Source organism: Cervus canadensis, chromosome 8, assembly GCF_019320065.1.
Source record: "Cervus canadensis isolate Bull #8, Minnesota chromosome 8, ASM1932006v1, whole genome shotgun sequence".
Taxonomy (NCBI): domain Eukaryota; kingdom Metazoa; phylum Chordata; class Mammalia; order Artiodactyla; family Cervidae; genus Cervus; species Cervus canadensis.
In genome coordinates this window covers 13,150,443-13,173,305 of record NC_057393.1, presented here as the reverse complement: position 1 = coordinate 13,173,305, position 22,863 = coordinate 13,150,443, and the positions used below count along the sequence as shown (strand labels likewise).

The 22,863-nt window shown below is 39.8% G+C and overlaps 1 protein-coding gene across 3 annotated transcripts in view; it reads right to left on the bottom strand.

Moving 5' to 3' along the window:
* Nucleotides 1-4,226, bottom strand: part of FAM204A (family with sequence similarity 204 member A) — a 32,189-nt gene extending 27,963 nt beyond the window's left edge. Inside the window, exons 1-2 of one of the 3 annotated variants that reach the window (XM_043475319.1) lie at nucleotides 4,165-4,226; nucleotides 3,800-3,845 (exon numbers count right to left, since the gene is read on the bottom strand). In XM_043475319.1, coding sequence (XP_043331254.1) covers nucleotides 3,800-3,845; nucleotides 4,165-4,211 — 93 coding nt within the window. In that variant the 5' untranslated portion in view covers nucleotides 4,212-4,226. Of the gene's footprint in view, nucleotides 1-3,623; nucleotides 3,762-3,799; nucleotides 3,846-4,164 lie in introns of those variants that run through there. The other 2 variants (XM_043475318.1, XM_043475317.1) reach the window with 2 other exon arrangements.
* Between the last annotated feature and the right edge of the window lie 18,637 nt (nucleotides 4,227-22,863).

Genomic DNA, 22,863 nt, shown 5'->3' with positions numbered 1-22,863 from the left:
ATTTCCTCCTCCAGGGGGATCTTCCCCACCTCTCCTTCACTGCAGGCAGAGGGATCGAACCCACCTCTCCTTCACTGTAGGCAGATTCTTTACCACTGAGCCACTGGGGAAACCTGAATCCATCCCTAAATCTGGACTGAGGATTTTAAAAGTTGGAGTGGAGGTAGTATTGAGATACTGTTAGCACAAAAGACATGACGTATAATAAGCCAATATAGAAAAACAGGTGTGGAGCTATTAATAAAAACATTTCTACTCTTCTGCGAAGCAGGAGGAAGGCTGTGATAATCTGCTGTACCATGACTTTGCCACTGGCATATAATACACCTTCAGACTCACTATCCATTTTAGGCCTTACGGATGGTAACAAGTTTCAGAGTTAGCTTTCTTAGAACTAATTGGGGGTTCTATGGTTTGGAGCCACTGTTTCTTCTCCCTGTCCACAGCATCTTCTGCATATCCACTGTGTGCCGGGCACTCTTCAAGACATAGAAACAGCAGTATACAGAATGGGCAAAAATGCCCACCCTCATGGAACCAACATTCTTATACAAATGGCAAGCTTCTGCTCATCAGCAGCCAAGTATCACTCAGCCCAGACTTCAGTTGTGGCAGCTCAGATGGGCACAGTTCTTCCACTGGGCCACTGCAGTATCTTCACAGGGTAAGTCTATGCTCTGGGCACCCCAAGGGGCTTCACCTTGGGAAGCAGGGCTAGTAGCCGTGGAGAGGACACGCCTTTCTTCATCAGCCCTTAATCATTTCTGATCACTTTTGGACTTCTTCAACTTCGTATATGTTTAATAAGTTCTTGCTGATGTGGCACTAAGAACTGTCCTCAGCAGGCTATTGGCTAGTATGATAACTCCCTGTGTATGCCCATGGTGGGGGAAAAATTAAAATAATTTTTAAAAAGTGGACTCTACGTCCAAATCCATAAAAGGTAAAAATCAAATAAGACATGTTTCTGAACTTAATCCCTAAATATCTTTAAAGTGATGTGCCATTCTCCTGTGACCATAACATACACACACACACAAATAGCAGGATAACTTGGTGGCCACTGACAAACACGGACAGTTAACTGAGCAGCCTGCAAAGTGAGGCTGCCCATCTGAGCAGCAGCTCTGACTGCAAATCAGCCAATATGGAGTGGCTGCTTTGTGACTTGTTTTGGGCTTAGATTCAAAAACACTGTCTTTCTAGTCAAAGCATACGCATGTTATTTATACATTTCCAATTGTACTACAGTACCAGTTGGTCCCATTAGGCCTCCTGTTACTTCTGTTTGGGTTGCTCTGGATTCTGATTCTCTAGTTCTTTGAAGCATCTCTCATCTCATACCTTTCAGAGTGCACTCTTTCATTTTAAAGCAGATAACCCTTCAAATGTGGGCATTACTCAGCCATTCTCAAGAAACATCACATACCAGAGACCAAGAAAGAAGTTTTTGTAGTGTAGATTATAGTCAAGTCTATGTAACAGTCCATGTGTTGATATATTGACTTTCATGTTTTTAGCCTGTAAGTCAAATACTTTAATCATTCAGCCCCAAAGAAGATGTGAATCATTCAGAATCCCCCTATTCTCTGCGATTTTGAATATCAGCTTCTCCATTTCACATACTCTGTACTGCTGGAGTGAAGATTCTTCCCAATCCACAGTTATTCTACAAAGAAAAATTCTGTGTATGCTATGCAGTCCGGGGTTGACATGATTTATGATGAACAAAAACATTTATGTCACATCCTAGTCTGAATGGCTGGGCTTTCTTTTGCCCTTGGAAATCAAGCACAGCTACTACTTAGCACACCTGGGCAGATGACAGTGTATCTAGAAGAATATGACACAGCTCAGCAGTTCCTCAGCTAAGTGTTTTTCAAAGTTTTATGAAGATAGTAATGGAGATTTCTAAGCTAATTTCAATACTCAAAAAGCCCAACATATTTCATTTTCCCTCAAACAATATTTAGGTTAGGAAACACCTTTAGGTTAGGAAACTTAAATTCAATGAAACATTATTGTTCACCACATTTTCATTCATCTGATTGGTAGCTAAAGGCCTGAGTTTTACTAAAAAGGAAAAAACACAAATTAAATGGGTATAATTTAGTAGAGGCAATATTTCAAAATACAGTATCCATGGAGATATCAAATTACAATAAATGAGATTCTAGGTTGTGAAAGGACTGGGAGCCAGCGGTAGAGCAGGGAAAGAGAACAGTTTTAGAAGTCAGAAGATGGGTTTCTAGTCCTGAACAACATAACTGTGGAAAAGCTACTGCATCTTCTGGGTCTTCACCCTTAACCTAAAACATGAAGGGTTTGATCAAATCTCTGAGACGTCTAGAGGCTCTAATATGCCTTTTTATGGATCTTAATATTATGTGTGCCCAAATGCCCAGAATCACCTCATTCTTTAATGTAACACTCCATTCTCTCTCAGTCAGAACAATACTAATTAAACCCCAACACCCAAGAAGATCAGGTTTCTCTCCTAACCCAGCCACCACAGCCAAGCTTGCAAGTTTTCGGTAAGACCCTGCACTTCAGAGAAAACACCTAAAAGGTGTTCCAGAGAAAGGGAAAGAAACCCCCCTGTGACAGAAGAAACAGAACCAAAAGGAAAAACAAACCAGGTCATTGCTATAAATGGCATGCAAACAATGTGACAGGCACTGTTTTACCCTTAACCCTCACAATGACCCTTCCACTAGGAATTATTATCTAAACCCCTTTTACAGATGCGGCAACAGACTCATCCAATGATTGGTGATCCACTAATCTTAGAAAAATAGAACTCTGTAACTCAAAACTCTTTAGAGTGCAGAGTTTAAGTAGTATTATATTCTTGGTGACAAAGATTTGAGAGTGGGTCTGAAGAATATCTCCAGCCTGTAATTCTGTTAAAATTTGATCAAGAAGAAATTTATTTCTCACTTTTTAAGGGCAGAAAGCTATACAAAAATGCTATACCAAATTGAATACAGGCCTGGGTAATAATATCACATTTTCTGAAGTCCAGGTAACAGCTTATAATCAAAACTCAACTAAGCAGTTTATGGGTAAATGTCCCCTGACTCTCATATTCCAGACTTTCAATTCCATTTTTACTGAATGAAGTTGCCTTATTTCCCAAATTTTGTATTCAATTAGAAATAATCACAGAAAACGGAAAATCTTGTCTGATCTGAACTTAAATCTTACAGAAATCGTAAATCACCACCTACCAGCATAAAGATCCTGTTAAATAATTTACACAATAATCAGTTTCTGTGACTGGGCATTAATTACTTAACTGAAATACTTCTAAGCATGTTATCATCAACATTAATGCAAATGCCCTGTTCACGTTTATGAAATAAATGTCCTCCGTTTTCTCAAAAAGGAACAGAAAATACAACTGAATCTCAGGCCTGACTTCGGAATTAAGTTACCAATCCGATTACCTAGATAAACTATTTAGCAGCATTTTGCACGTATGCATATGTCAAAGCGAGTGTCTTGTTCAGCCTAGGGCTAGAAAACATTCCCCGAGAGTCAAGACCCTGCAAGAAAGATTTACAGGTAGCCAATAGTTCGAGGCCCATTTTAAAACTGGATGTCTCCGTGAGAATACTTACAGGGTGGAAGACTGCAAGAGGGGTGGCTCTAGAAACGCACACCTTTCGCTGCGCGGCTGAACCACCCGGAACTCTGCAGGCTCCCCTGCGGCGGGGCCACACTCCGAGGCCCAAATGGGAAGAATCCCCTCCCGGCACAGAACTAAGCACCACAGATTCTGACGTAGGATGTTTACCTTGCTGACTCTCCCATCAACTGCAGCTCGTTTCCGGGTACGGCAACTGTAAACAAGAGGGCGTTTCCCGGGTCGAAAGCCTTCTCATCCCGTCTCACTCCGGCCGGGGTGGGACGGAGAACCCCTCTCCCACCAACAGGATTGGGACTCCGCCGCGACGCCGCGTCAGAGCAAAGCGGGGGCCGGTTCGGCCGACGTTCCCACGGGCCCGGTCAAAGGCTTGGCGGGCCTGACCAAAGGCTTTACGAGCTCGGCCGAGAGGCTGTGAGGCCACCCACACTTGCTCCCTCGCTCCTGGCACCCGGTCTTCCCTGAACCCGTCACCTTGGAGCACAAGAGCCAGCCTCGCAATCAGCCGTACTCACCGGTCGTGACGGTGCCGCCCGGCAGCCATCTTAAAACCTGCCAACATCGCGCCTTCTCATTGGCTCCGACATCTCGGCCAATGGGCTGGGGCCGTTCTGGCCTGGGGTCGCCATGGTAACCGGTCGCGCTTGCCTTGCCTTTTAAATAAACGAAAAAGGGCAAATCATTTCTTTCTATTTCTTTTTTTCCCCTCTGCTTTTCTCTCGCCATTTTTTCCTTTCTTCTGGACGTCTTAAAGACTTTGTTCTTTTTCCATCCCCTGCTGTACTCTGGTACTCTGTGCTGAGGAAAGTGCTGTCAGAGACCTTAAACTGAGTTCATTCCGCAAAGACCGAGACTCGCTGCAGCAGCTCTCTAGACCCTTCTGGGAACGTTTCCATTCATTCAAACTATCCCCCCGCTCCCTTCCTTACTTTCCCACCCCCTCCCCATACATATTTTTTTGAACAGGCACCGTGCCAGCCTCTGTTTAGAGCAAAATGGTCTCTAGCCCTGCTCTCGTGGCGCTTAGCATCTGGTGATGGTGGCAGCTGCTACAGACCCGCTGTGTGGCCTTGGCCAGAAACTCATTGAGCTCCTTTTCCCTGGCAGCCACTGACTTAGGCTCTGAGAAGGGGGTTGGGAGGAACATGGAAAATAAGCAAGGGGAAAAGAAATAACCAAAAAGAAAAAAAAAAAACTATGAGGAAAATAAAACAGCATATGACCATGATGGGAGTGGAACTATTTTAGAAATGCTTTCATACTCTGAAATAATGTTCTGTAATAATAAAAATACATTTCTGTTTTCTAGTGTTGTAACGATCATGTAACAAAATACATATTAACCCCTTCAGGCATTACCTGGCCCCCATTCATTTCCAGTCTTTCAGCTATTTGTTGTTATTGTCACTGACCTTGTCAATAATACCTTTGAAGTATTCCAAAACTGTGTAAAAATTGTGTATGGCACTAAATAACATATCATGATTTAGTATAAACAGATGTTTAATACTTAACTATCCACTACCTGACCCCCTCATTGGAAAAGACCCTGATGCTTGGAGGGATTGGGGGCAGGAGGAGAAGGGGATGACAGAGGATGAGATGGCTGGATGGCATCACCGACTCAATGGGCATGAGTTTGAGTAAACTCCGGGAGTTTGTGATGGACAGGGAGGCCTGGCCTGCTGCGATTCATGCGGTCGCAAAGAGGCGGACACGACTGAGCAACTGAGCTAAACCTAACCCCCATTGTTTTCCAGGAGATGTGCTAGGTGTATGGAGTAGTTTTCTATGACCCCAGAATGATAGCAAAATCTGAATTGACAAGCTTGGGTTACAAAGACCCTTTCTTACATTCACATTCTCTTATTTTAGAATAGAAGAGGGCTGAATGATTCCAGGATCTGTGTGAAACTCTCCAGGCCAAGTGTGTCCAGACTCTCAATAGTGTTTTCCCTGTAACCAGATACGAAAACAAGTTTAGCAGTTAAAGAGAGAGTGTGTCGGAAAATTCTGTTGTGGCTCATACATTAAGCCTCCTAATTGCTATCTTAGTCTGCCGGGTTGCCATAATAAAATATCACAATTAAGTAGCTTTGTTGTTGTTATTTAGTCACTAAGTCCTGTCTGACTCTTTTGTGACCCCGTGGATTGTAGCCTGCCAGACTCCTCTGTCCATGGGATGTTCCAGGCAAGAATACTGGAGTGGATTGCCATTTCTTTCTCCAGGGGATCTTCCTGACCCAGAGATGCAACCCTCATCTCCTGCATTGGCAGGTGGATTCTTTACAACTGAGCCACCAGGGAAGCCTATATAGCTTACACAATAAAACTTTATATCTCATAGTTCTGGAGGTTGGGCCATCTAAGATGAAGGTGCTAGCAAAGTAGATTTCATTCTGATACCTCTTCTCTTGGCTTGTAGGCAGCAGTCATCTTGCTGTGTGCTCATAAAATCTCTGTGCACTGTGTAAGGAGAGGAAAAAGGACAGAAAGAGCTCTCTGGTGTTTCTTCTTAAGAGGACACTAATCCTATTGGATCAGGGCCCTACCCTTATGACCTCATTTAACCTTAATCAGTTATTTAACCACCCCATCTCCAAATACAGCCACCCTGGGTTTAGCATTTTAGTGTTTGAATTTTAGGAGTACCGGAACAATCGGTCCATAACAAATGCTGAGAGAGAAGAACTGAGACAAAGGATCGGAAGGAAGTATTGTCGGCCTGTTTAAGAACTGTCTGGATTGTTTCTATATAAATTCTATCACAGAATACTCATTATTTAGTGCATATAAATCTGCAAAGGATAAATGGGGAATATAATTATAAGTACTCCAAAGACTTACAACTACCGATTTCATATCAAAGATTTTTGGAAAATCCTACTCCCAAAATACATAGTTTAAAATGTTCTCAATGTTAATCTGAGAATGTTCAAATATCTGATTAACTTACTCTTGTGACATTATTGAATTCCTATAATACATGTAAATAGCTCAGACATTTCTTCTGGTCTCGGTTGTAAGACCTTCAGTCTCTGAATATTATTATTTTGCCAGTTTTCTAAAGGAGCTGTCAGTCATTTGATTTATTTTAATCAATAAATTTACCTTCCCTCCAGCAAATTCCTACTTTGGAAACCTGCCAAACCATGCATTTTGTGAATGAAATACTTGTTTTTGTGAGATTTCTATGAAATACAGAATTATTGAATTTCTTTTACTAAATCATAGTGAATGTGATTCAGCTAGAGAATTGTGCTTGAATTGTGTTGCATCTGGCACTAATTTCAAACATGTAAGTTTCACTTAAATTTTCAAACATCTTAAAAATCATAAAGCAGTTTTTCTTTGCCAAGAAATATTATAGTTTATGAATTGTTTTTCCTTATATTTAGTAATATTTATCCTAAGCATAGAGATTACAAGTCACACTCATGTTATAAAAGATTAATTGTGGAGGTCTTTTTTTGGTAGCTGCTAAATCTCTGATGAAAATTTTCCCAAATATATTGAAGTCCCTTAAATACGTCTCAGTTGGAAAAAGTGAATGCTACTTTGTTGAACATATGATAAATGTACTTCTAGCTGAAACTGAGAAAGAGAACAGTTCTTTGCATCTGTATAAAGTGCCCTTCTTTCTGCATTGAAGAAAAATTAGGCTAATGACTTATGCAAAAGAATAGAATCAAGGGAGTTCTGAACTTTAGATAACATATGACAATTTCTCTGTCTGGATTTTTTAAACTTGCAAATTGAAGCATCTCTAGGTAATGTTAATCTTCCAAAAATATGTTGAACAAGTAACACTATGACATTAGCAACAGTTGACATTTGAGGAAAGGAAATTTCTGTAATATGGGATGTTGCCAAAGAAAAGTACTGTTTCTTTATTCATCGTGCCTTACTTTTAGATTCTTCTGGTCCAGCTGGTTGTACATAGGAAGATAGGAGGGGAAACATTTCTGGGTGCTTGCTATTATGTAACTGCTGCTGCTGCTGCTAAGTGGCTTTAGTCGTGTCCGACTCTGTGTGACCCCATAGACGGCAGCCCACCAGGCTCCGCCATCCCTGGGATTCTCCAGGCAAGAATACTGGAGTGGGTTGCCATTTCCTTCTCCAATGCATGGAAGTGAAAAGTGAAAATGAAGTTGCTCAGTCGTTTTCGACTCTTAGCAACCCCATGTAACTAATGTCATGTAAACCCAAGAGGTGGTTATTATTGTATCCATTTGACAGACAAAAGAAATTAAGGCTTCAAGAGTTTAAGAAACTGATCTAATGTCACAAATATAGTCAAGGGTCAAATCAGTTCAGTTCAGTTCAGTCGCTCAGTCGTGTCCGACTCTTTGCAACCCCATGAACCGTAGCACGCCAGGCCTCCCTGTCCATCACCAACTGCCAGAGTCTACCCAAACCCATGTCCAAGTCGGTGATGCCATCCAACCATCTCATCCTCTGTCGTCCCCTTCTCCTCCTGCCCTCAATCTTTCCCAGCATCAGGGTCTTTTCAAATGAGTCAGCTCTTCCCATGAGGTGGCCAAAGTATTGGAATTTTCAGCTTTGGCATCAGTCCTTCCAATGAACACACAGGACTGATCTTCTTTAGGATGGACTGGTTGGACCTCCTTGAAGTCCAAGGGACTCTCAAGAGTCTTCTCCAACACCACAGTTCAAAAGCATCAATTCTTTGGCGCTCAGCTTTCTTTATAGTCCAACTCTCACATCCATATATGACTACTGGAAAAACCATAGCCTTGACTAGATGGACCTTTGTTGACAAAGTAATGTCTCTGCTTTTTAATATGCTGTCTAGGTTTTGTCATAACTTTCCTTCCAAGGAGTAAGTGTCTTTCAATTTCATGGCTGCAATCACCATCTGCAGTGATTTAGGAGCCCCAAAAAATAAAGTCAGCTACTGTTTCCACTGTTTCCCCATCTATTTCCCATGAAGTGATGGGACCAGATGCCATGACCTTAGTTTTCTGAATGTTGAGTTTTAAGCCAACTTTTTCACTCTCCTTTTTCACTTTCATCAAGAGGTTCTTTAGTTCTTTTCTGCTTTTGCCATAAGGGTGGTGTCATCTGCATATCTGAGGTTATCGATATTTCTCCCAGCAATCTTGATTCCAGCTTGTGCTTCATCCAGCCCAGCCTTTCTCATGATGTACTCTGCATATAAGTTAAATAAGCAGGGTGACAGTATACAGCCTCAACATACTACTTTTCCTATTTGGAACCAGTTTGTCATTCCATGTCCAGTTCTAACTGTTGCTTCCTGACCTGCATACAGCTTTCTCAAGGGGCACAATAATAACATGCAAAACTAAGATGGGAAAGTTCCACTGGACTCTGGTGCTCCTGCTCTTTCCACTGTCACACACTGTCCCTTTTACAGTGAAGTTCCTGGGAAATCCTAACACAGTGCAGTCAATAAAGCGTAGACATCATCACTACCCAGTGGGATGTGTACTGGGTGGGAACTCATGGAAAGAGAGGCTTCAGGAGCAAAATGTGTCTTCTCTCTCCATCTTTCTTGGTAGTAGTGAGTGATCAAATCCCATCCTATTATCAAATCCCATCCTATTCGATAATTCATTGGTTGCCGCATTGAAATCTATGTTACGCTCCCTTTTCCTAATACCTTCACCTTCCAAAACAGCCCATTGTCTGCTTAATCTCTCTAAATGAGGAAACACATGTAAAGCTTTTAACATTCATCTTGGAATGTAGTTAATAGTCAATAAACACTAGTTTTCTCCCTTTACCTGTAAAAACTAAGGAGTGTGTGTGTGCATGTTTGAGGGGAGGGGAAGTGAATAGGCAGAGCACAGAGGATTTTTAGGGCAGAGAAAATACTCTATATGATATTGTAATGATACCATAAACATTTGTCCAAACTGGTAGAGTGTACCACATCAAGAGCAAACTGTAATGTAAACTATGGACTTAGGGTGATTATGATGTATCACTGTGGGTTCATCAGTGGTAACAAATGTAACATGCTGGTAGAGAATATCTGTCATGGTGTAGGGGGAGGGCGATTCATATATGGAAGAATCTCTGTATCTTACTTCAATTTTGCTATGAATTTAAAACTGCTCTGAAAATACTGTTTAAAAATCATCAGAGAATAATATTACTTGTGAAAACCACATGAAATCCAAATGTTAGTGTCCGTAAATAAAGTTCTATGGTAACACATACACAAAAAAACCAAGAATATAAATGTTAACAGATTTGCCAGATTAATCTGTCAGCATCTTTGTGGTCCTTACTTTGGACCTAATGCTTAGCATTTTGCTAAGGTTTGAAGAGAATACAAATGAAGTATGTAAACTGTCCTGTCAAGAAGTCTTTAGTGCACTGGGAAGACCCAGAGGAATTGGGTGGAGAGGGAGGTGGGAGGGGGGATCGGGATGGGGAATACGTGTAAATCTATGGCTGATTCATGTCAATGTATGACAAAACCCACTGAAAAAATAAATAAATTATAAAAAAATAAATAAATAAAACCACATATGTACAAAAAAGAAAAAAAAAAAGAAGTCTTTAGTGCAAGAAATGTAATGTAGTTTTAAATGGCATATTTTGTACCATAATTACTAAAATTATGAGGTACATGATATAAGTAGAAATTACACAAGTCCCAAAGAGGACTTTTTTTGAGTGCTCTGTACAATGTGTGGGATCTTAGTTCCCCAACCAGGGATTAAACTCGGGACCCCTGGAATGGAAGCACAGAGTATTAACCATAGGACTGCAGGGAAGCCCCCCAGAATGGAATTTGGCATGTGCTATCTCTGTTTCTTGGAATGCCTTTCTCATTTTAGCTGTTGAGCTTCTTTTCATTCTTCAGAACCTAGATTAAAATATTATCTTCTAAGTAAAATCTATCCTGACACACAGTTATGGCTTTCTTCTCTGTGCCTTCATAATAACTGATGCACAGCCCAGCTAGGGCTTCATCACACTGAAATGCAATCAGTTGTCATAGGTGAGTCTAACCTTGTTGGACTGTGAGCTCCTCTGAAGGCAAAGTCCTTGTCCTGGCACAAATATCCAGTAAGTGTTTGTGGAGAAGACAGATGGATGATGGAAGTGGAGATGTCAAGGCATGAGATGAAGAGAAACAGGGAAGGTGTTTAGGAACCAATGTAGAATAGCAAGAATGCTATGGTTTAGGTCAGACATAAGAAACCAACTTGGGTCAGCGTCCTAGGGGACTTCCCTAAGGCAAACACACAATTTCTACCTTGATACAGAGGAGGGAATTAATGGATTCTGATCAAGGGAATAATTAGAAGAAGCAGGTCCTCCACAACAAGATTAATATTATAGTCTTGTGAATAAGAAAGATGGATTTGGAAGTAGGTGAGCCAACATGAAAGATGCCTAGCTAGAAGACCATCGTGGGATAAATGAGAAGCATCTGGATAAAAGTAATGGTAATGAGGATAAGAAATCTGATCATCAAGGGTAATGTTTTCCTCATTCATTCATTCCCTTTCATTCTCACTTTCATGCTTTTGTTCTTTTATTGCTCCCTACTTTCTACCCATTCCTATATTGCATTCAGTTTTATGGATTCAACACAATCTTCAAGCATCCTTTTCATTAAGAAACTCCCTTAGTCAAATCTGACTTTCAAATAACCTGCTCAAGCAAACATGTTGTATGCCACCTCTCACCTCCCTTCCACCTTCAGGACCACATCCTCAAATTATTCCAAAAAACAGCAAAGCTGTTCCAGATAAGCAGTGGTCATGTAGGTGGCCTGCTTGGAGGCTGACCAACACATTTCCTCTGGTGCAGAGAATGGAAAAAGATACTCTGCCTCCCCTTCAATCTTTACAGTTCACAAGATGGAAATTCCAGCAAATCTCTTCCTCGTAGATACGGATAACCCATTTGGAAGCTTCTTTTCCAGTTTTAACCCAGTAATATTGGTGTCTTATTCTCCATCATCTTTTTTTGTGATACATAAAACACCGCTACCCACCACACTCATCCTGACTGCCAAGCACACAGTGATGATGTGCTGGTGAGGAAAAAGGGAGCTGGAAGTTTAAAGTGACTAATTATGGAACTAGCATCTCACCTTGAATGGCTGAAAGGAAAGAGCCTTTCAGAAAGTTTTCCAAAGTTTCCATCTTTCAAAGTAAGCAAGAATCATTTCTTATTCAGTGTTATTATTTATTTTGTTTGGTTTTTATTGCCATGTGGCATTATTTTCTATGACCTGGGAACTGAATTGGCGTTTAGGATATTGTCTGTCTCTAGTGAAATGGCTTTTCTGAATTTCTTGTAACTATTTGGAAACAAACACTTGAAACCATATATTTGCTAAATTGAGGCCATCCTGAGTGAGCTGTCTCATACAATTTTCCCTTGCTAGGTTTTAACTTGGAAATGTTTTTGAATTGCTTTCTATCATTACTTTGGCCACCTCATGTGAAGAGTTGACTCATTGGAAAAGACCCTGATGTGGGGAGGGATTGGGGGCAGGAGAAGAAGGGGATGACAGAGGATGAGATGGCTGGATGGCATCACCGACTCGATGGACGTGAGTTTGAGTAAACTCTGGGAGTTGGTGATGGACCGGTAGGCCTGGCGTGCTGCGACTCATGGGGTTGCAAAGAGTCGGACACGACTGAGCGACTGAACTGAACTGAACTGACTGATTAAACTGTGGGTAAGTACTATTTTAATTCCAGTTAAGAAAAGCACATTTTCAGCAAGGACCTATCGTATAGCACAGGGAACTGTACTCAAAATATTTGGTGGACTTCTCTGGTGGCATAGTGGATTGGAATCCGCCTGCCAATGCAGGGGACATGGGTTCAGTCCCTGGTCCGAGAAGATTCCACATGCCACAGAGCAACTAAGCCCATGTGCCCCCACCACTGAGCCAGCACTCTAGAGCCTGCACATCACAACTACTGAGCCCAAGGGCTGCAACTACTGAAGCTTGTGTGCCTGGAGCCTGCGCCCTGCCACAAGAGAGGCCACCACAATGAGAAACCCGAGCATGCAATGAAGAGTAACCCCTGCTCACTGAAGCTGGAGAAAGCACGCGCAAAGCAATGGGGACCCAGCACAGCCAAAAGTAAATACATTTTAAAAAATATTTTGTAATAACCTGTAAGGGAAAAGAATCAGAAAAAATGAATATATCAAAAGAGATAGAGATAGATATAATCTCTGAATCACTGTGCTATATACCTGAAACTGACAGCACACTATAAATGAACTATACTTGAATTAAAAAGAAAGGAAAGCACATTTTACTCCATGGTTACGTTCTCAGCCCATCCAACCAAATTAGTAACTGAGCTACACAGACTCTGCCATCCTGCCTCCCAGCTCTGAGCCTGACCATCCCTAGAGCAATGCCTTCCCTCTTTCCAGGTGCATTTCATAGGTCCTTTCTAGAATTTCATTTAAACTTATATATTGGCTTTTTATTTTTACCTCTTCATCTGACATTTTGGTGGTCACTCTAGGGGTTATAGTGTTCATCCTTAACTATTCACAGATGACTTAAAGTTAGTATTTTAACAGTTCATGAAAAATGTGGAAACCGTGGAGGTGTATAGGTACATCTGTGATTCTAGACACAACCTCAATGTTGTCACAGATGCTAGGGCTACACGCATTGTGAGCCCCACAATCCAGTGTCTGTTTTAAACCTTAAATGTATTTTAAAGGAATAAAGAGGTGGAATTTGTTTTTTACATCTACCTACACATTTAGTATTTCTGATGTTCTTCACTCTATCTTATGGATGTGAATTTATATCTGCTTTCATTCACTTTCATTCTGAAGAATTTCCTTTAGCATGTTTTGTTATAGTACATTTGCTAGCAATGGATTTTCTTCATTTTCTTTTACCTGAAAATATCATTCTTTTTCTCAGTCAAATTTATTGAGGTAGAATTTAAGTACAATAAAATTTATCCCTTACTGGTTTTTAAAGTATCTTTGATATTAATTTCTCATTTGAATGTTTTCTTCTCTGCAATCACCCTCTGTGTTTTTTCAGCCTTTTAACTTTATTGAGGCTTTCAATGGCTTTGTCAAAGATCTTTCTTGGTAAATGTCCCATTGCATTTGAAAATATGTGGGTTATTTTCAAATATCTTTTGATACTGATTTTTAACATAATTCCATAAGTGATAAGAAAACAGACTCTGTATGATTTAAATATCTTTAGTCCGTGAAATTTTTGCATCTTGTTTTATGTCCCTGGATATGTTCCACTGTCTCCTGGTTTATAGTCTATGGGAACTTGAACTTGTATCCTACTGTTGTGTGAAAATTGTATAAATCTTAATTATGTAGAATTGGTTCATAGTACTTTTCAGGCCTACTATATCCTTCCACTTTTTTGTCTATTCATTCTATTAATTTTTGAAAGTTTGATATTGAAACTGCAACTAAAATCCATACTTTATCTACTTAAAAATAATTGTAATATACAGTGGAGCTACTAATATATGTAACTTTGCTCTGTATTTTCCAAGTCTCCTGTAAATGTGTTATCATACTGTCATAATTTAAAAAATAAAAAAAGAAAGGATTAAAGATTTCTATTTCTATTACCTCTGATAGTGTACATTCTATGAAATCTGACAAATGCATATACTCATGTAACCACTACTGCAATCAATACATGACATTTTGTCATCGGCTAAAGTTCCCTCATGTCTCTTGGAAGTAAATTATTTCTTCCACCCACAGCTCCTGGAAACCACTGAGATGTTTTCTGTCCTCATGGTTTTGCCCTTTCCAGAATGAAGTTATACAAGTAAAATCTAGTAGTGTGTAGTCTTTTGAGTCTGGCCTTTCTCATGTAATGTAATGCATTTGAGAATCGTTCTTATTGAATCCGTCAGCAGTTTGTTCCTTTTTATTGCTGGGTAGTATTCAGTTATGTAGCTAAAACACAGTTTATTTATTCATTCACCAGATGAAGGATATTTGGAGTGGTTTTCATCTTTACCAATTATGAATTATGAACAAAGAATACTGAAAACACTGATGTAGGCTTTTGTGTGAATAAAGGTTTCCATTCCCCTTGAGTCAATACCTAGGAGCGGGATTGCTGGGTTATATGGTAATTTGTGTTTAACTATATAAGTAGCCACCAACTGTTTTCCAAAGTGGTTGTACCACTGTTTATTCCCATCAGCCATAGGTGAAAGCTTCAGTTGCTCCAAATTCTTGCCAGAGACACAAAAAAGAATTTTAGCTACTCAAATAAATGTCTAGTGGTATCTCTTTGTGGTATTAATTTTAATTTTCCTAATAACTAATGAGGTCTGTGGTTGTGTCTTTATTTTCTTTAGTGTCTTTCAAAGCACAGAAATTTCCTCATGTGCTTATAAGATTGTCTCCTTACCTTTGGTTTTCAGCAGTTGGATTATAATGATTCTAGATGCACATTTTAGATTTTATATGTTTTGCTAAGTGCTCACTGAACTTCTTGAACTAGAAAATTTATGTCTTTAAACAAATTTGGATAGTTTTCAGCCATTATTTCTTCAAACACTTTTTATATTCCCCTCTGTCATTCCATTTCTCAAATATTTGACGTTCTGATATTGATCTACAACACCCTGAGGCTCTGATCATTTATTACAAATGTTTTCCTCTGTTCTTCAGATTGTATGACTTATAATGATGTATCTTCAAGTTCTCTGAATCTCTCTTTTTTTGTCATACTTATGCTGCTATTAAGCTATGTAGTAAATTTTTCATTATATGTATTTTATTTCTCTGTTTCATCATTTCTATTCAGTTCTTTTTATGTAATTTCTATATCTTGACTGAGATTTCCTCGGCTCCTCACTCATTATAGTATAGTATTCTCCTTTCTAGCCTTAGCATAACTATTTTAAAATTTTTATTTTTCGATTCCAACATTGGGGGCATTCCAGGTTAGTCTCCATTGACTTTCCTTTTTTTTTTTAACGTTTCGTATTTTCTCATATCTATAGACAATGAAAAATTTTGGATTTCATCCAGGAAACTGTGAATGGCATGTTGTAGAAACACTAGATTCGCTTACGTTTCTCTAAAGAACATTGTTTTGTTGTTGTTTTTGCTGCTGCTTTTGCTCTGTTTCAAAGCAGGCAGTTAACTGGCTAAGCTCAAAGTACAACCTCTGTCTCCCTCTGATAGGTGGCAGTTAAAATCTAAATTCAGTTGTTTTAGTGTTAGCTGGGCTGCTAGGAATCTGTCCTTAACTTGCATAGTTCAAGGATCATCCAAAGAGTGGTGTTCTTGTTGCTGCTTAGTTGCAAAGTCACGTCTGACTCTTTTTTGCAGCTCATGGGCTGCAGCCACCAGGCTCCTCTATCCATGGGATTTCCCAGGCAAGAACACTGGAGTGGGTTGCCATTTTCTTCTCTGAGGGATCTTCTCAATCCAGGGATTGAACCCATGTCTCCAGCATTGGCAGGCAAGTTCTTTGCCACTGAGCTACCAGGGAAGCCCTCTCCAAAGATTAAGGCATAGTTTATAAATAGAATAGAGAGGGCTCACCCTCTGTCTCTTCTTTTTGAGACACCTTTTTACTTTTTAGCACCTGTGATTGACCCAAACTCTTCCCCAGTAAGCTTATATTTCTGATCTATTTCTAGCCCTTAGCATAAGGCTGACTGAGACCTTCCCTCAGGCTAAGAGCTGAAAAACAATGATAAACTCATCCTTTTGAGTCTGCTTCTTCTGAGTATCTGAACTCTCCAGTGTCTGACTGCTTTCTTTCACTCTCCAATGTCTTCAAAAAATAATTTTGCTTCTTCCAGAGTCTAGAGTTGTCATCAGTAGAATGGTGGACCACAGAGGAGCTTACTTGGCCATGACTGGAAATGCAAGCATTTCTAATTCAGATAGGTGTGTATCTTCTTAAACATTCTCATGTTTTTCATGTAATCGTATTGCTGTTTGTTGCTGTTAGAGTTTACTCATTTTTGGTTACAGTTTTTAAGGTAAAGATTTGGGGGCTTCCCTGGTGACTTGGACAGTAAAGAATCCACCTGCAATGCAGGAGACTCAGGTTTGATCCCTGAATCGGAAAGATTCCCCGGAGAAGGGAACAGCTACTGCCTCCAGTATTCTTGCCTGGAGAATTCCATGGATAGAGGAGCCTGGTGGGCTACAGTCCACTGGGTCACAAAGAGTTGGACACGGCTGAGTGACTAGCACTTTCATTTTACTACTTTTTATATTAAGCACCACCTAATGTCTGCCAGCTCTCTTGTCCTATACATTGGACATTCAGTCAATAATTATATGATGAAAAATGAGTTAACGTAGCATGAAATTTTCCCTACCTATATAGAATACCTTATTATTGAGAAAAATTTTTCTATACAAGAACACTTAGTTAATAACAGGTATTTTTTCATTAAAAATGCTATTAGAAAAAAAACCCTTATATTTCCTTCAAAAATACAGGAACCTACTTTCTTACATTTTTAAAATGAAGCTTTAATGCAATTTATTCAATATTGATTTAATTTCTACTAGATACAAGGCACCGTGGGAGACATTGACTATTTTAGGATGAAAGGGAAGGACAATTAAATGAGAAAGATAAGAACATGGTCCTTGCCACCCAAAAATCCAAAATCTTGTTGGGGAGAGGAACAGACAGATATAAATAACCCTAACATATAAAGCAGACAACAATAAGTGCGATTTCAAAAACAGAATAAAGTGTTATGATTGCAGTAAGTAGGAAGCAATGAAATCAGATTGAAATTCCAGGATAGTTTCTTGGTAGATGTAGGATATATACTGGCCTTGGGAAAAAAAAGGGAAGTAGGAGGATAAAAATAACTTAGTAGGTGTATCTGGTAGGGAAATTCATTTTAGAAAAGCCTGGGAAATTATAGGTCTTATTTGGGGAAGAGTAGCATGGTTTAGTGATAAGATCTTGGACTTTGAAGTCACAAAGTCACATATGCTAAGCTGCTCATTAGTGTCCAACTCTTTGAGACCCTATAAACTGTAGCCGACCAGGCTCTCCTGTCCATGGGATCCCCTAGGCAAGGATACCGGAGTGGGTTGCCATTTCCTCCGCCGGGAGCCCTTCCCGACCCAGGGATCGAACCTGTGTCTCTAACATCTCCTGCACTGCAGGGAGGTTCTTTACCTACTAGTGCCACCTAGGAAGCCTAAATATATGCATGACCCTGCTCAACTCCTTATATTTCCCTGAGCCTCACTTTCACCACCAGGAAAACAAACAAACAAACAGGGAAAGTCAAGTAGAGATCAAATTATGGAGAGGCTTAAAAGACAGATTGACAGAAGCATGTAGACTGAAGTTGGGGAAGCCTTTTAGGAAGCTACAGCAATAAGCTAGGTAAAAAAATGCTTGCAAGACTGAACCTGAAAACAAAAGACTGTATTTTCTATTTCAGCCATAGGCTTTGGAAGAAATTGAAAATGAGGATACAAATATAAACAACTTGGAAATAGATTCTATGGAGGAAAGAAAGAAGTGAAAACTCAGGGAATTTAATGGAAACCAGATTGTAGTTTACAGTAATTTTGTTAGTATGATATATGTGTAGGGTTCCTTTTTGCAATATAGAGACAATTATCTGATGCATATATTAATATAATATGTAAACTATTTTTAAATGGCAATGGGACTTTAAAGAGATTGAGGGAAAGAATAATTTTCAAAGTTTTCTAATTTTTTAATTAAAAAGAAACTCAAGGAACTTTCTTCATAATTTCACTTAATAATAGAATTTCTATGTTTTCTTTTCTCTACTTTCTGGTTCATTGAAATCTTATTAACATATACTTCATACTTTCAGATACACTAAATTTTTCTTTTTAGTAACAACCCTCTTACGAGCACCTCCATTTCATTAGAATGTTTGCCAAATTATGCTGTTGTGGTTTTCCGTTACTGTTTATTTGTTTCGGATAGTGGAAAAACATTTACATAAAGAAAATGAGGTTTATGATTCATTAACCTGGAAACTCTCAGTATTTAAATGCAAACAAGCTGACATTCATATTTAGCTAAGTGACTATAAGAGGCAATTTAATATTTAGAAAACTGTGCTGCAGCCTCAAATACATGTATGTCTTTTGCCTTTGAGTGAGTGAGTGCAGTCGCTCGGTTGTGTCTGAAGGGACACAACATACACAAAGGACCTAAAAATCAAACCCGAGTCTCTTGTGTCTCCTGCATTAGCAGGAGGATTCTTTACCACTAGCACAACCTGGGAAGCCCTTTTGCCTTTATTGGCACCAAAAATAACAGTTCATTAATGTGCACTTGCCAGGTACAAAATGCTTTGCTAATCATAGCATATGCATGATCTCAATTTTCATGACAGTAAGAAGTAAGATAAGATACTTTTATTATCCTTATTTTATAGTAAAGGAAATTAAATTTCAGAACGGCTATGTGTCCTCGATCACGTAACTAGCAAGTGGCAGAATCTAGATCAGCCACCTGCCAAGATCACCTGCTTCCCAAACCCATGTGCTTTTTTCTATGCCACCTTGCCTACCCCAGGAAGAAGAGGAAGAATATCTACAAAATGCACTGAGTACTTCCTAAAGGCCAGTACCATTCCAATTGCTTTTACACATATTAACCAATTAAATCATCACCACAATCATGAGAGAGATTTCATTTTTATCCTCATTCTGTATAAGAGTAAGTTATACCCCCCCCCAAAAAAAGAGAATTCTAAGTTGTCACACAGACCAGAAAAGGAACTGGCATTCAACAATTGAACTGGCATTCAACATCCTCGTGGCAATTCAACAATTCTACAACTAAAATATCCCTAATCCCCATGAACCTGGATCCAAGTCACATCGTTCTATGGTCACTGGAAATGTTTACCTGGCACCTAAATATTTTCTTACCAGGATTCATTCCAATCAAAATGAAGATGATTCTGGAAAAGAAAACCTAGGAAGGGCTATTAGCCACTGCCCTGCATTGTGACTAAATGACCAGCTGGTCTCCAGACAGGAGGATTTAACAAGTGGAGGGGAGGTGAGGGGTCACAGGGCACACAGGGAGACGGGCAGGGTCGACTGGAAGGAGGAAGGGAGAAGACACTTCTGGGGATGGTTGAGGCATAGGATCCCAACCCTTCCCACTTCATGCTTCTCAGAGCTTGGTCCCTGCAGAACCACGCCTGCACTTGAGATTCATGAATGGAGATGAGACAATGGAGGTGAACGTACTGTGATCCAGAGAAGATGCTGAAAGTACACTTGGTTTTCATTAATGAGAGAACATATAGCACCTCTGTGAGATTAGATGTTAAGAGCTATACGTCTGGCTCTGCCAAATATTAACCAGGGTTAATTGCAGGCTGCCCAACCTATCATGGGCATGACATTTTCAAACTTCCAAATGATAGATTAAATGGTTTCTCTAGGTTGATATTCCTCCCATCGCATATGTCACATGTGACGTGTCATCCTCACTACCTGGGTGTTTACCACTGTGTGTGACCCTGAGGCCAAAAGGGAAACGCAAAGAGTGAGGAAGGGCTCAGCAGCGTCTCACTCATACTACATCCAGGCGTCATATTGAATTAAGTTCACCTGTGAGCATTTTCTGACCTATGGACTGGAAAAAAAAATCTCCTTTTTCAAGAAGTTGTTTTGACTTTTCAGCAGAGGATACTATAAAAGATAGACTATTATAAACTCTCCTGAAGCAAAATATTTGCTTTAGGTAAATAGCCTTCTTACAGTTATAAATAATTAAGGAAAACTCAATACAAAATAATGTACGAAGCTCTGAGTTTCTAACCAAAAAGGTTTCCAAAGCGTTACCTTTGGAGGGATCTGCCCTTAAGGAGAAATACTGAAAAGACCCCAAACGCCCTAAGTTCCAAAGCCATATAGGACAAGGATGGAAATGAAGACCACTTGGGTCTAGAAGTCACAAAGACTCGGGAACTAATTCTTTTCTCCCGGGAAGGCGGCTTAAACTCTGGTACCTGAGATACTTTCGTGTGTGGAGCAGGAACAACTGCACTTGCCCGCCTGTTCTCACAGGGGGTTGTGGAAATCAAGGGCAGAGACAGCAATGAATATGAAGCAGCACCCATACCAATAGAACACCGTGTATGTAAGATCTGGTGAAGTCTGGTGCAGGGACCCAGCCTTCAGACCGTGCTTGACATGCCTGTGACTTGCTGTATTGTTTGTGAAAGATTATTCAGGAAGATGGTAATCGCTGAGAGTATTTCAGGGCTGAAGCAGGAGAACCAGCTTGAATATTCTGTTGAGGAATCAGAGATGGAAGAAGCCAAGGGTTCAGCCCTTGAAACTCTGGTAATCTCTCAACCTTAGAGGAAGACAGCAAATAGCATCTTAAAATGTGTTCAGTTGGAGACTTAGGAGCAAACAGGGCAGGTGCTGCCTTGTCCTAGAAATGGGGTGAAGAGGGACCTAATAAGACTAGTGATTGTGCTGCCATCTTAAGAGTTTATGTAAAAGTGTGTAGAAAGCTAGTCTGTAAAAATAGATACCAGCCAGTGACTATCGCTGGGTGACAGGATTCTTTGTGAGAATATGTGTGATTTTTACTCTTTTTGTTGATATATATTTTCTAGCTCTTCCATAGTGACAATGTATTCCTTCTGCTTCCCTGGTGTTGTAGACGGTAAAGAATCTGCGTGCAAAGCAGGAGACCGGGGGTTCGATCCCTGGGTCAGGAATATCCCCTGGAGAAAGAAATGGCAATCCACTCCAGTATTCTTGCCTGGAGAATCCCATTGACAGAGGAGCCTGGTGGGCTACAGTCCACGGAGTCACAAAGAGTTGGACAGTACTGAGTGACTAACACTGTCACTTTCATTTCTTCTGCAATAAAAATGCCATTTCTATAAAAAGTAAATATACATTTAACATTTCATACTATAGGCAAAAACTCATTTTTTTTTTTTTAGTTATTAGGCATATTACTTTATAGGTAACTTCTTTTAAAATGGAAAATGTGTTTCTTGATCATCAGCCACTGTTTATGATAACCAGTCCTTCACTTCTCATTGGAAGGCTACATTGGCCTCCGATTGCACTTGGGGACTGGTCTGCCAGAAGGGATTGGTTGCATGAAGGGGTGTGGCACCAATAACCCTTAGGAATACAGGCCACAGAGCTAACGAAGTGCCCCAAGGAAAGAAAGTCTTACCCATCAGCTATGAGTTCTCTCCCCCTACACCAGAGACCTGAGGGCATGTGACCTAGGAATGTGCATCCCAAGATAATACTACCTTCAGAGAACTCTACTTATAGGTAAGTAACTCTCCTTTATAGGAGGTATCTTTGTGTGGCAGACTGTTTATGGGAGCAATTTGAATTGAACTTTAAATGAAAAAGGCCTATCTCTGTAAGTGGTAATAATTTTAGTCATCTCGCTGTGGCTAGGGGTTGTGGAATTCATTAGCACAGATTAACATATAAAGTGGGTGAGATATCTAATAGCAAACGGAGAGGTTTAGGGGCCTTAATTCATCACTGAATGAACAGCGTGTACAGTATTAGGGACTATGAAATTTTTAATTTACACAAAGTGTCCAAGAATATAGGGAATAAATTTAAACCCAAAACAGATAATGGAGCTATGCCCTGCCTGGCTGGCAAGTTGAATTGTTTTTACACTGAGTGAAGAAAGCTAATTATCCCAAGCACAAGGAGACTGCTAAAAATAATAAGATTATAAGGAATAATTTGCTGATATAATTACAACAAAATTGGGTACACACAATCGTCAGATACATGTATTGCTTGACCTGGGTGAGAAAGTGAAATAAATCCTTCTTCTATAGCCTTCGTAAATTTGTTTTTATCATCTCCAAGTGGTGTTTGCACAGGCAGCACAATTTGCATGTGTAATGTGGCTGTACAAATTGACAACAAGTAAATTATTCAAGGAAATAGGCTGGTCGCGGGTCTGAACTATCTCGCAAAGCCTATTCATTTTGAAGAATCACTGAGACGTGAAGCTCATACATCAACCGTTTTCTGACAATCCTCAGACTTATTGTCTCCTAAAATGTCATTATGGCTATTATTTATGAAGCTAATTCATTTATTAATATATATTTAACTCTGACTTGTCATGCACCTTAGCAGACATTCTGTGCACTGCATATTTTTGAATAGATGAAAGACTTTTGCATGCTTTAATGATTACTGTAAGC